The sequence below is a fragment of the Perna viridis genome, chromosome 12 (genome assembly GCF_037379345.1).
Source record: "Perna viridis isolate PV_CMFRI_1.1 ecotype Kerala chromosome 12, ASM3737934v1, whole genome shotgun sequence".
NCBI classification, from domain to species: domain Eukaryota; kingdom Metazoa; phylum Mollusca; class Bivalvia; order Mytilida; family Mytilidae; genus Perna; species Perna viridis.
This window is the reverse complement of record NC_142456.1, coordinates 26796969-26811432: the sequence shown is the minus strand read 5'-3', so window position 1 is coordinate 26811432 and position 14464 is coordinate 26796969. Positions and strand designations below refer to the sequence as shown.

General features: G+C 30.2%; 1 protein-coding gene across 14 annotated transcripts in view; it reads right to left on the bottom strand.

Moving 5' to 3' along the window:
- LOC148601868 (uncharacterized) overlaps window positions 1–14464 on the bottom strand; it is a 73104-nt gene that overhangs the window by 37558 nt on the left and 21082 nt on the right. For 13 of the 14 annotated variants that reach the window (XM_088556770.1, XM_088556762.1, XM_088556766.1 and 10 more), the window contains 4 exons: window positions 13393–13480; window positions 5048–5226; window positions 3614–3733; window positions 1686–1799 (listed from right to left, as the gene is read on the bottom strand). In XM_088556770.1, coding sequence (XP_088412896.1) covers window positions 1686–1799; window positions 3614–3733; window positions 5048–5226; window positions 13393–13480 — 501 coding nt within the window. Of the gene's footprint in view, window positions 1–1685; window positions 1800–3613; window positions 3734–5047; window positions 5227–11741; window positions 11856–13392; window positions 13481–14464 lie in introns of those variants that run through there. The other variant, XM_088556772.1, reaches the window with a different exon arrangement.

Below are 14464 nucleotides of genomic sequence, written 5' to 3'. Positions count from 1 at the left end.
ATGGCATATATACAGGAAGAATGTGTTAGAATTTCAAGCCACTGAGATGAGTAGTTCCTGAGAAAAATGCAACAAAAATTTTAACTTTCAAAACATGCCAAAAATAAACTTAAGCTTCTGTAGACGGGGAGGTGAAGTTTATTTTATCTGCAACTGTAACCAATCATATGACATCCCTACAGGAAAAATCTGCTAAAACTTCAAGCCGCTGTGATGAGTAGTTGCTGAGAAAATTGTGACGGAAAAAAGTGTTAAGGAAACAAAGGCAAGGGTAGAACAGTATACAGCCCTATCCTTTGGAGTGAATTGAGTAGTTATTGAAATGTTTTCTCTCAAAGCATTTGATAAATCACTACTATCTATATAATAATTACAATTAATCATTTATATCAGTCCAATCTTATTTGTGTATACCATATATTAAAACTACTCTAAAAATGCAATTAAAATTCTACTTATTTTTCTGATTATATGACAATAAATAGAAAACAAGCCTTGTGAAATACAACCTTTCCTTTCCTTTGGCCTTAATTTAACATAATTATGTCACAAAAACATGTTGGGTCAACAAGAATTAAAGTAAGCAAAAAAGTTTCACAGAACTTGCAATCTATCATAAAAAACAAACTGTGTAAAGATTCTAGAGAAAATCTAAAGATTCACTATCACAGAAAATACTGATACAAATGTATATAGAACTAGAAATTACATGCATGCTACAGACAAAGTCCAAGGTCTATATATGTCAATAAGAATTTTGAACATCAGGAATTGACAATATTGGAACAAATCAGGTTTTAGTTTAAGAAGTATGAATTTGTTTTAAACAGTTACGTCTTTGGGAAAACAAGACCAATTATGGGATATTTTGGATGTATAGATTATGTTCAGCACTGAAAGATTTAAATTAGGAAAATTAGTAAAATAAGGAAAATGCACAATAAATACCTGTTTCTCCTAAAACATAAATTTGATCATCAAAGTTAAGTTTACGATTAAATGTTACATGGATGGGAAAATTGTACGACTCAAAAGGAGTTATCAAAACAACATTTGGATGCTGATTTTATAAAGAATCTTCAAGGGCAAATATTGTTCACATGAAACTCATGAGAACCTCAAATGAAATTAATGTGATTTTCATGTGCAAAATTAACATGAATTTCAAGTGAAGGCACTAATCTGATGTGAACTTTGTCACAAATTTGTTTAATTCAGATGAAAATACGTAAAAATTGTGTGAAAATCAAGTGAAATGATTTTGTCAGTGTAGGTTTGTAAAACAATATTAAACAAAAATAGCAAGTATATAGTGTAAAAATTATCTTTAATAAAAAAATTTCAAGGTGACCTTACAAATAAACAAATCCACGATTTACAGCACCTTAGCAGGGTTTTAACATGATTTTGGATTGGTAGCTCATAGCTTAAACTTTGGTACCAATATGTATATGTGCAGTTCTTTATAATCAGTGTAGAAAATTTAGAAGCCAACACCAAATTTAAGAGGCCATTGGCAAGTGGGCCCCTGCTAATTTTAGACCATGCCTTAATAAATTTTGATTTAACAACACCAAATATCCCTTAAGAAAGACATATTATACATGTATTTACCAAACAATACCAAAACACCAAGACAACAACTTCAACATAAAACCTACAATAAAACACCACGAAAATAGTACCTGTAGATTTTGAATTTTCTGGCTATTTCCCCTGAGTGGTCGAAGTTCCTCTTCTAACTCTAAAACTTGACGATTAAATTTGTCCTTGTCTTTTTTAACCTTCTCGAGTTGGGTCTACATAGAGGAGTGGTAAGATAGAAATATATATAAATCTATAGATACATGCAAATAGAATATAAATCAAAAATGTTTTTCTACCTATTCAGTCACTGCATAATACTTTTATTATAGTACATAGAAGAAAAATAATTTTTTTTAAATGACACAAAATTCACCAGAATTTACCTCAAAATTGAAAACAGGGATTTTTCATGAAAATAAAGCTATTAAAAAAAATTTCCAGGCCTTCATTTTCTCCATTGAGAAAGCCATTTTGTGAAATTTACATGAACAAATCATATGCTAGATAGCAGAATTGGTTTGTACAGAAAATTATCTGGAATTTCCAAAAATCCTTTGAATTTTGGCTTGTATAACTTTCAGAGAAAACAACTGAATAAACAGAATCTTTTGTCTTCAGTTATTATTTAATATTTTTACACTATTCTATAATGTTTTCAGGAAGTGTAAAACTAATTCTAATGCAACAATTGTTTTAATTGACAGTCCCTGTAAAAATCAGAAAGAGGTGAAACATGGTATGAATAAAACATTTTTTTTTTAAATTGAAATTTCACAATTTGCACCATCAGAATCCAGACAAAAGGACAAGATTTTCCTTATCAATTTGGAATTGGTCAATTGAGGTATAAATCTTTTAATATGCACTGAAAATGAACATTTCAAGGACAGATAACTCAGACAAAAATCTCATTTTTCTAACATTCCACTGAAAAATATCTGAACAAATCCAGTGATACAGAGATCAAACATTTCTGATTATTCCCATTTTGCCCAAATTACAAAGACTTTCACATCAAATTTCAATGGATAAAGTAAAATTTCATGACTGATGCCACCAAATCTTTTAGGACCCCAAGATGTTATTTCTAAGATTTCACAGGAATTTTTTACAGTTGCATTAGAATGGAGATGACTGTATTATAAGTGAAGATTAGTAGTCGTCAATTTTGATCAGATGGTTGTAAATAAACAAATAATAACTCTTCTTACACTATGAACTCATTTTGCTACAATCAAATCCATGATCTTCACATGTAATAATACAGTAATCATCCAACTAGAAAAAGTTCTAATAAAAAAAAACTTCATGCAAAGTCATAATTCCAAAATTCTAAATATAGACCTGTATATAACTGAAGAAATATACATTGCTACTAATAAAAGATAAATATGTATATAATTTAAGTAAGATATTTCTTCTGCCTCTAAATATTTTCTCTTTGTTTTATTAAAGACCTGATGTATATATTTGAAGAAAGTAATAAAATTTCTAACTCTATGTAATTATCAACAAAACTAGGCCTTTTCTAAACAATCATTTAATTTTCTTTATAAATCATGCAGTCTTTATTGTAAAAATAAAAACATCACTTGACAAAGGCAAAGATTCCTGAAGTATTGCATGTTTCATTTTTTGGTTTCATCAGTGTGTAAAAGCATTGAATGTAGCACATTTTTAATTTTTAACTTATTTCATCTGTATCTAAGTGTTTGTGTTGGTGAACACCATTTTGGATACATTTAATTTAATTTTTGAGAATTAAAAAATAGTGATTAATAAACGTAGTCTGGTAATTGTAGCACAGCTTATATCAATAACTAGAAATGCATTTCAAGACTCATGAAACATCATGTGTAAAGCTGATTATCCAATGAGATTAGCATGTTTTAATGATATGCACAGTAAATGTAATTATAAATGTAAACAACAGGACTGTATAAACAAAAGGACTGTTCAATTTGTCTTTGCTGAATGTCATATGATGCAGGGTGTTCAGTAAATGTATATCTCACAGTTTTCATACCTCAGTATCCTCTAACTGCTGTTCCAAGTCCTCAATCTCTGACTTCAGACTTTTGTTCTTCATCTGTAGCTGTGACTGAGAGGACTGGGATGATTCTAAATCTTCCTGTACTTTCTTAATCTATAAGAAGTGGAGAATAAATGTCAGAAGACTGTGATAATGAGCAAATGTGGGGAGGAATTGTAAACTTTATTGTCAAAAGATACACTGTAAACATATCAATTTTCATGGTTTCTGTCAAGTGAGCATATTTGTGGGTATCAATTTTCATGGTTTCAAGAAACTGATAAGCATTATATAGAGTTAAAAATCAATTTAGCATGTACTATTATTCACAGCTTTCTGTCCACAGCAAAAATAGCAAAAATTTGTACAAGCTTCCTGATTAAATAACAATCTGAATAAGAATCAATTCTTAATACTTGGAGTTGAATCCATTTAAGAATTGGAAATAATAAAAATTTTGTCTATTGAAAAATAACATAAATTTTCCATGTGCATATTGTTAGTGCAATAAACAAAATATGCACATGGAAAATTTATGTTATTTTTCAATAGACAAATTTTTTATCATAGCCATTTCTTATAAATTAATTTTAAAACATATTTTTATCTTTAAACATGAGAAAAGTAGCTCTGAATTTAACTGAATGGGGGCATGTCAATATTTTTTTTTATCCACTGAGATATAACAAAATTATTTTAACCCATCAGATTACAGTATTTATCTCAAATTAATTTATTTGATATTAAATTATAAGGAAAGTTCTAAATTAATACTTTTTCATGGTTAATAAGTGTAACCTGCTATGAACTAGGTAAGAAAACTACATTGTGCCCATTTAATCAAACAAGGGGCTACATCAATGTAATCTTCATGGTAAACCAGTAGTCCAAAGCCCATGGCCGGTAATAATGCTGATGGGCCTGTAAAAAATTGATTAACAGGCTGGTAATATCTATATAAAAACTTCTCTAAAATATGGTTTGGGCCATTGGATCAAAAATTTTACTGTGAAGACTGTCAATGCCAGTAAAGTAGATTTAAGTGGTTTTTTTTTTTAAATCTTGGGCTGAAATTGTACTCATTTTTGATCATGTGAACAACATGAATATCAATGATTTTCCTGTCATACATGTAGGTCTCCTTAGAGGTGAACGTTTTAAAATACTACAAGGTATACTCTTGTAAACTCTTGATGCCAGAACCACCACTTGATTAATTACTGCTATTTTGTACACATAATCAATATTTACACCTTAAATTCATTATCTGATATTCATTTATCATTATCAACTTTGACTTTATAGAGATATAAGCCTTCATCATTATATAATTCTATTTTCCCAGGATTTTATATCATCAATACTTTGTAATCATGATTGGCAAATAATTATTTTTTTAAGGAAAGAAACTTTGTCTAGAAAATTTACTTTAGCCTGTAGAAGTGAGTTATCATTCTCCAAGTTCTTGATATCAGACTTCAGATGAAGGACTTCTCCCTCTATCTTGGTCTTCTCCTGTATAATATTACGTAGAGCTACATCTGTAGATCCTCGGCCAGGACTTGGTGGACGACCTCCGCTGTAGCGTGGAGTTGAAGAACGAGAATCTGTAAAAATTCAGTAATTCATTCACTGAGAGAATATTTCATATACATGTACCACAAACCTCATGCATGGAGCATAAACAATATATACTTCCGTGAGATGAATAATCAACCTTATTATTTGAAAGGTATATTTTTCTTGTTTCCTCCTGTAAAATTTTTGTCAAAGTGATATGGAAGGCTCAGAACCATGAGACGCACTGGACGCAATCCCTCAAGATTTAACACGGCAAAACAATGAAGGAGCAAAGAGTTATTTTTAACTGGATCAATGATAGGTTGCAGATCTAAGGGGGCCCTGGTGGTTTAAACTCTATTTATAACAGGAAAAAAATGTTATTCTCGGCAAAATTTGGGAAATTTATGACGTCACCCATTTTACTATACACAGGAAAAATTGCAACATGTTTATCATATGTTTTTATGTTAAGAACCACCATGAAAACATTTGTTTTTGACAAACGAATTAATTCATGAAAGAAAATCAAGTAAAAGTCATTTGGTATTTATGTTTTGAACAGGATTTCATATTAGAAAATATGAAGTATTGTTTCAATATAATTTTCGATACTAAACATATGATTTTATGTCTTTTTATAAGCACAAAAACATATTTTTACAATACTGGTCCTAAACATGTTTTAAAACATATGACAACATATGTTGCAGTTTTTTCCTGTGTATCTGGATCATAACACTCTAGTAACATTTTCCAGATACAACCCTGCTGTGTTCACAAAGTAATACTTATTGCAAACTTCATCTGAAATTGTAACCATTACACAAGAATGTAAAAGTTTTTTTCCTTTTAACTATTTTCCAAAAATTAAATTTTGTTTTGTTAAGGAATATTCTTTTTATCAAAATTTTTAACTGTAATTCATATTAATTGATAGAAAAAAAATGCATATGTAAATACACAACTATGGAAATTAACAGACATGACAGTTTCACACATATTGGTACACAAACATTTTAGGATTGGAAAGTTTACAATTGCATCATTTTTCATATTGAGGAGATTCACAATCAGGAAAGGATTAAGCTGTTATATGTAATTTTTTTAGGTATGTTAATATTTTTATTTGGATTTTAGCAGGTCACAATTCAGTGGCACTCTATCTCACCTGAACCCATGATCTCAAGTACTTCTAAAACCAGGTAATGAAATAAACTTATGAAAATAGAACTCAGATAAACCAAAATTAATATGAGTCAATTAAAAAAAATGTACTCTTGATAACTTAATTAAAGACATGCTTTACACATAAGAGATACAGTGAGACTTCACTGAGATCAGTTTGAATTATTTCTTCACTCCAGATGGTAAAGCTAAGATTTTAAACATTAAAGGGACAATCAAAATGTTGCATGAATTTTTAACCACCTGCTAAGAACAGGAGTGCAGTGTTTCTTTGTTTCATACTGTACATACATATATACAACTTCATGATAAAAGTGACCAAATCTCCAACAAAAACCTGAATCTGAATAAAGTTTTATGTACAGACAGGAAGACAAAATGTCTTAATACCGCCCAATTGAATGACAATAAACCTTATATACATAAAGTCAATAATAAAAACCATACATCCATATAAATTTCTGCCATGAAAGTTCACCTTTATTCTTTAGTTCTGAAATTATAATAATAATTTCACTTTGTGGGGGTATTTGTTTATTGACAAATTTATAGTAAAATTGTAGAGAAGTAGATGTTTCTCTGTCCTGTCATGTCTTGTTAAAACATACATTGTTTATTCAATTCTGTTTGTTTAGAATTGACAAATGTTTGCTTTATTTATAGACACACAAGCTACTTGTGACACTTTGGTTGCTAAAAGTCCATTTAGTGCCAGGCAGAATTGGCTAAAAGTCAATTAGTTAAAATTTGAATTGGCTATTAACACTTCTAAAATATTTGGTTATCTCTTAGTATGTGGCCAATCTATTCATTTTATATTCTGTGTAGATTTCTAAAATACTGGGTTATTAAAAGATTTAAGACAGTGTATACCTATATGTTTTACAAGGACCTCCACATAATTTTCCACCGAATATACTTAATAAATACGACAATAAGCTTATTTGCTAGATATAAAGATTTATTACTTCCTAGAAAAACTCCCAATCCACATATGATAAAGGTCTAAGAAAAATAACCTCACCATCAATCAAAATAAACATGAAAATGAGAAGTTTTAGTTAATTCTGTTTAAAAATATCAATATTGATATTTTTGTCTATGTAATCTATTACAAAACCCCTGTCAAAGACAAATGAGAGAAGTTTGTACAAACAAGGAGAAGATTTTGCTCATTTCTTTATCTAGCTGACTTCAGAGCCCATTGCAAATAAAAAAAAAATGCAGAGTAGAGCATGATAAAACCATAACATGCTTAACTCTGTTTACTTAGGGGAAGTGTGAACACAATCTTACCTTTAATGGTACATTTTTAAAAGGATAATATATCAATTAAAATACATGCAAGGTTATTTGTTGAATATTGTATTAGAACCATCTTAAGGTAGGAGTTACGTAAATGAATGCCCCTAGCGGATTATGGAAAAAAAACGTGGTTGCCGTTGATATGCTAGTTATTTCCCTTTGTCCACAGACTAAAAAATGTTCAACGCCAATCGAAATTCCCGTGAATATTTCGTTCGTAAATTGTATTACACTAAATAACATAACCTTTGCGGAAAAGCAAGACCAGAAGATGTTCACAAGAAAGAAAAAATGAATGCACAAGAAAGTAATAACGACAATTTGGAATGGAGACAGGCCATAATAGAAGAGTAGTAGACATCTGACAGATATGCTGAAAGGGTGTAAAAAATGTATTTTTGTGAACATACAACAAATGCGCGTAAAAATTAAAAAAAATAAAGAGAAAAAGAAATAGGTAGAAGGATTGAAAGCTGTGCTGATATATCTTGCCAAAGAGCCATACAAAAGGAAATATCCCTGAATAAGTACAATTTACAAAATGTTGTAGGATTAAACAGCTATATTATCGGTCGTTCAAGCATATATGAATGGATTTCTCCACTCCAAAACATTACATGGACAGCCAAAGGCCGTTCATTGAGTTTGGGAGCTCCAAGAATAGGAGACAGAAAACCACACAATATATGAGACCAGGGCAGATTCACAGATATTGAAAAGTGGGTTCCAGAGGGGTTACATAATATTTGCTGATCACTCTTGACAAAATACTGCGTGAAATTTTTTATCCAACTTTTGGTCCACCACTTGTAAAAGAAATCAAACCAAAATAATGTGGTAATCAGAAAAAGTGGGTGGTGGTCGAGAGAAAAAGCACACGATATCAAATTGGCATCCCTACAACAAACTATCAAATACATCAAAGCAATCTTGTACTGAATCAATTTACATCGATTTTTTAAATTAATTGTCAATTTGCAAAAATAGGGTTAAGATAGAAGGAAAAAATCGCTATTGTTTTCAAACGTATCTTAACACAAGCTTGATGATGTAAATTGTCAAAATTATACTCATTTATTTAAATACACCATTCTGATTACAAATGACGATCAATTTGTCTTTAAAGTAGCACAATAAAATTCAATTGCCACTGTAGCAGTGTGCCAGTTTGTGATGAATGAACACAAAACTCACTGACATCTTGCATAGTTGTACTACAAACAACTAGTTTGTCTTTTTTTTAGTTTTTCAAGTCAAAATTCAATTTAGCATACATGTACTTCTCATAATACAGTTTGTTTTCAGTTGATAAGCTATAACTTAAGTGCTACAAATAATACCATACCATACACTGACACCATTCCTTAGAAAACTGCACGATCAAAATTACTATACCCCATTAAATATCAGTTGCCTTTGACAAGGGTTTGCAAAAAATAGGGGAAGTGGACAGGGTTACAGTAGTTTGACAGGTGCACATTACACAAGTAGAATGCATTTTTTTTCGTGCCTGACATTTATATAAGCCCCGTGTCAAAAAAAACAAACAAACCCAAGACCCATCGTGAAAAAATGGCATGAAAAGCTGTTATTATGATGTATTTCCAACAAGATTGTAATGAGTACATGTAGCTATATGTATAGTGGAGGGTAGAACATAAATAGAATTGGTATGTGCTACTATAAATTGATTGGATTAGAACAGAATTATACGTAATTCATAATTCACAGGTATTTCTATGTCCCATTTGCCCTCATGACAGGGAATAAATTCACTGTAATATAATCCATAAAATCAGTATCTCAATTCTAAGGCACCTACTGTGTAAGACTTCAGAAGATTTCCCAGCTTTCATATCACTGTCAGCTGGTGTCCTTCAGTAAGAATACAATGACTTCATTAAATATCACGCCTACCAAATATCACATATGTTCATTGAGCTTTTTTTATTATTTAGGCCATACAATAATGCAGCGATCATGTATCCATTTTTTTTTAAATTTTGAAGACATCTTTTTTTTTATACAAATATGTGTTATAAAGTAAATGAATATACAGAAAATGCATTCGTAAAATATAGCAATCTGCAATAAAATGGTTAGACAATGCTGCACGTATTTGTAAATCGCTTTCTTCTTGAAAAACTTTGGTTCTTTGCCTTTTCCATATTTTAATTCCCTTTTCCAACATCATTGAATTTATTTGAAAGTGAATAAAAAACTGTGTCCAGGGCCTTCTGTTCACTAATTTTGCTACACTTACTATACATGAAACAAGCCTAGAGTTTCATTTACAACCGTATAACATGCAAAGATATGTGACATCACCGAAATAAATTTTAACGTTACCAAAACAAAAAACAAAAAACAAAAACAACAAAAAAAACAAATACTAAAACAAAAACGAAAAAAAAATGTAAGTATTTCCACTTTAGGAGAGCATGACGGGTTGATGAGTCCCGTTTTCAAGTGATTCTTATACATCTTTCGATAGCTATTAAAAATAATAATTATATATTATTATTTAAAGAAAATTCTAGGCACCGTTATTTCACAATACTAAGAAATAATTTAATACCTGCCGTTTTTTAACAATTTCCCTACATATCCTATGTATTTTCATCATTGTTCTAGAATATTTCAAATCTATGTACTTAGAAAATGAAATCCGATACGTCATTTTTTTCTGTCGAATGATTGCATTCGAGTCGATCTTTCCATATGCAAAATTTCAGAAAAATTCTAGGACGCGATATTTACGTATCTCCTACCTTAAATGGGGCTTTATGTGATAATGCTGAGAATTTCTGTCTATTCATAAAATATTCACTGTTATCATTTTACAAACACCATTACTGCCAATATGACATAACTGGGCATAAGTAAATACCAAAATTTCTTTATGATTCCGACTGTTTACTCATCTATTACCTGAAATACCAGGTAATAGTAACAGGGAAATGCTAAAAGTTGTCAGGGACATTTGGTATGGATAGATCTGACTGGCCATGAAAAACCTACACTTGTCTGTGTCAACATAACATGTTCTATTTATCAATTTGGTCAATGTTTAAAAAAACTACTTAATAACTTTATCATGTCAGCAAAGCTATTAAAAGATTACCAAAAGGATATTGAAAAATGACACATTTCCAGTTAATTTCATTGCTTTTTCTAAATTTCATTACATAAATCTAATAGGCTTTTAATTCTATCCAAACATTATATAATAAAATCTTATTGCTTATTCGCCATGTAGGCGACGAAAGTCAACAATTTCAAGTGTTCTTCTTATGACTGTAGCAACAGCGACTACTGCCTTTTGAAAAACTTTAAATTATCCATAAAATTTGTTTACATGTGTTTCGTGCCTATACAAACAGGGGACCTGACATATCTAATATAGGGGGATTAAAATTTTAACATGACCCAAGCAGATTTAAATCTATTAGAATCTAATCTGTTCTGATTTCTTTGTCGTTCATAAAACTTTCTGAAGGATGAAAGCTTACCTTACAAATGTACAGTGAAACCTGTCTAAACAGAACCCTTTTGAACTGTATAACATGTTCAGATTATACAGGTGATCGGTTTACTCAGGTTCAAATATGTTTAAACTGAAAAAATGTATGGTGTAGACAGGTTTTGGTTTATTCAGTGTTCAACTCAAATAGGATTCATTCTATATATATACATCTAGGCTACTGAAATTTTGTAATTTAAATTCTAAAATTAAAAATTGATGGTTCATTTTTTTGTCCTGTAAATGTATATCTCACTTTTCAAAATAGCAATTTATTACTGAGTTGGCTTTTAAAACCACAATTAAATCATTCTCACAACATTACTGCACAAGGTAAAAGGTACAGGTTATTAAATCAAGGACAAAAATTCCATATTAAAAGTAAGATGTAAGTTATTTTAAATACCAAACTCTCTAGTAGATAAATACACTACCAGTATATGTTGAAAACTAATCCGTAAAATGTTCCTATTACAATAAATGTGCAAGAAATATAGCAATTATCATATCACAGTGTTAGAAACTAAATTTTTGGTCAACACATACCCATCATAATTTTATGTAGACTGCACTGTAGATTTTATAGGAAATTGAGCAAATTTCATCATAGACCTGCTTGATTTTACATATAGACTTGGTCCGTAGGTCTACTGCTAATTTCTTTCACTGTTATCACTTCAAAAACATAATTATTTACACTCATTTACATGTTAATTTTATTTAAAGTGGTACTGGACTTAATTAATCCAACAAATAAAACCAATACAATTTTTGACAAAATGTCAGTTTCAAGTCAATGGTTCACTTGAGGGAAACAATAGGTCAACAAAAGAGGTTTAACATCCAGGAACTAAGTAAATGAAGGTTATATGTTGAAACTTGAGAGTCCCGTAACACTAATTTGAACCCCTGCACTTATCTAATACTAGTAAATACTTTTGTCTTAACAATGGAATTGTTGAGGAAGACATGAGGCCCAGGGGTAGAACTGAGGATGAACAAATGAGTTTTCCTTCTGGAAGCATGAATTGGGCATGCACATTAACTACTCCAAATCTATTGCAAAAGAAGTTTTATAACACTGAGGATAGAATGACATAGGCAAGAGCAAAATCAGTAGCTGTCTTAGTACAATGTCACTATTTTCACTATAAACAATTTCATGTCAAGGGTTAATACTTCTTTTAATGTACACAAATCTCCTTGTCAATGAGTGTTGTTGATAAATTATCGACACAATTTCTGGCTACTTGAAGAAAACCTTAGATCTTTTGAGTGCTTGACATGCATGGAATTTACAGTCCTACAATAGGCTTCAATGAAGCTTACAGATGATTGAGTGTTAGCTGATTTAGGTGGACCCTTTGATTCAATGATTTATTTACACGATTTCATTTTAGTGATAAACTTTGACTGCAGGTGTATACATTCTCTGTGTTATGGTACTATTAATTAAAGTATATGTATGATATATACATTATGAAAACGTTAGAAATTTCCCTATACTCTACATTTGGTTTGAGTTTGCATTTATTGCACTCTTGAAAAGTTAATAAATCTTAGAATAAAAAAAAATGAAGTTTAAAATGTGGTCACATAAAACCACAAAAATAAAATTGTTGATAACATATTTACATGTATGCATTTTAATAAAGCAAATATGAATTGATACATATATTTTGTGGTCAAACTACTGACAGAACTACTACGTCTACATCTCATTATACTAATCATTAAAGCAATATGTTTTTTGACGTACTGATGTACAGTGCTTTCTGATGAGCTCAGACCCTCTATATAAAGTTAAGTAGCTGTCTTAGTAAGAATCATGCAAAATCTGAAAAATGTGATACACCCCAAAAAAGGCTACATATTTTTATTTTTGTAATGAAGTTGTTTTATGGGTGTATATTATGAAATGTGTAATTATTCATTCCGATCTGTCTCAACATTGAAAATCCAGTAGATTCTATTGTATTTGAGTGTCATTTACAGAGTTATATCCCTTAATTTTGAAATCTACAGAGCATTCTATATAATTATCATCTCCTATGAGCACAGGTTATATGAAAAACCGAATGTTACTTTCTGTTTACTAAAGCATATTAAACAAAATATCAAAAATAAAAATATGTAGGCTTTCCAACCATGTATCACATTTTGCATGATTCTCAGCTGGAGTGCTACTTAATTTTACCTGAATCTGACTTTTCCTTTTCCCTCAATTCTTTTTCCTGTTGCAGTTCTTCTCTCAGCTTTTTAATTTCAACCTGAAATTCTTCCATCTGAAAAAATAAAAAGATAATTACCTTGATTGGTACATCTTTAAATATACCTTGTTTTAACATCTGAAGATTTCTTACATTACCAGTCTTTGCTTCAAGTTCCACAATCAACTGTAGAATAAATTAGGCATTCTTATTGGGTCACTTTATTGGTGTTAGAATCCCTGTATAGTTATAAGCATTATATATTGAAAGCATTCCCTGGCATCTCTTTTGACCCATATCATGAAATAAACTACATTGTTACATGAAACTCAAATCTAATGCATTACATGTATGTAATTACTCTGCATCAATTAAGATAACCAAACAAAACATGTTTTCTGTAAATAATAATTTCTACATTCAACATTGTACAAGGGTGTATTTGTATTGCCCTATTGAATAAAAGGGGTTGGAAGATAGTTTGAACTCTTCCATTACATGCATAAAACCTGCTTCTTTGAGGATAGGAAGATCAAGGAACATTTCACAAAAAATATAAGAAAGGGGTTTTAACAGGTTGCCTCCCTGAAGCTTCCAACTGTATAATAGTCAAAAGGTTTCAAAGGTATTAATACAAAATGTTTAAAACTGACAAATAAAAGATGATAAAAACTAGGATAAGAAACACCAATTAGCAATTACATAATGTAGCCATTATAAATATGTATGTATTTAATTCAAAGCTTTTTTAAAGCCTATACTTTATCACAGCCATAATGGCCTGTCTGTTTTTACACTGAATAAAGACTTGTATATTTGTATACATCAAGGCCATTACTTTACTGAGATAAGCATATATGGTTCTTCTATTAAAAAATAATATTCAAAAACTGCTTAGGGAAACATTTATATCCATATCATAACAAATTAATTTGAGATAAATACTGTAATCTGATTGGTTGAAATAATTTTGTTATATATCTCAATGAATAAAAAAATACTGACATGCCCCAATTCAACAAAATTCAGAGCTACTTTTCTCATGTTTAAATATAAAAA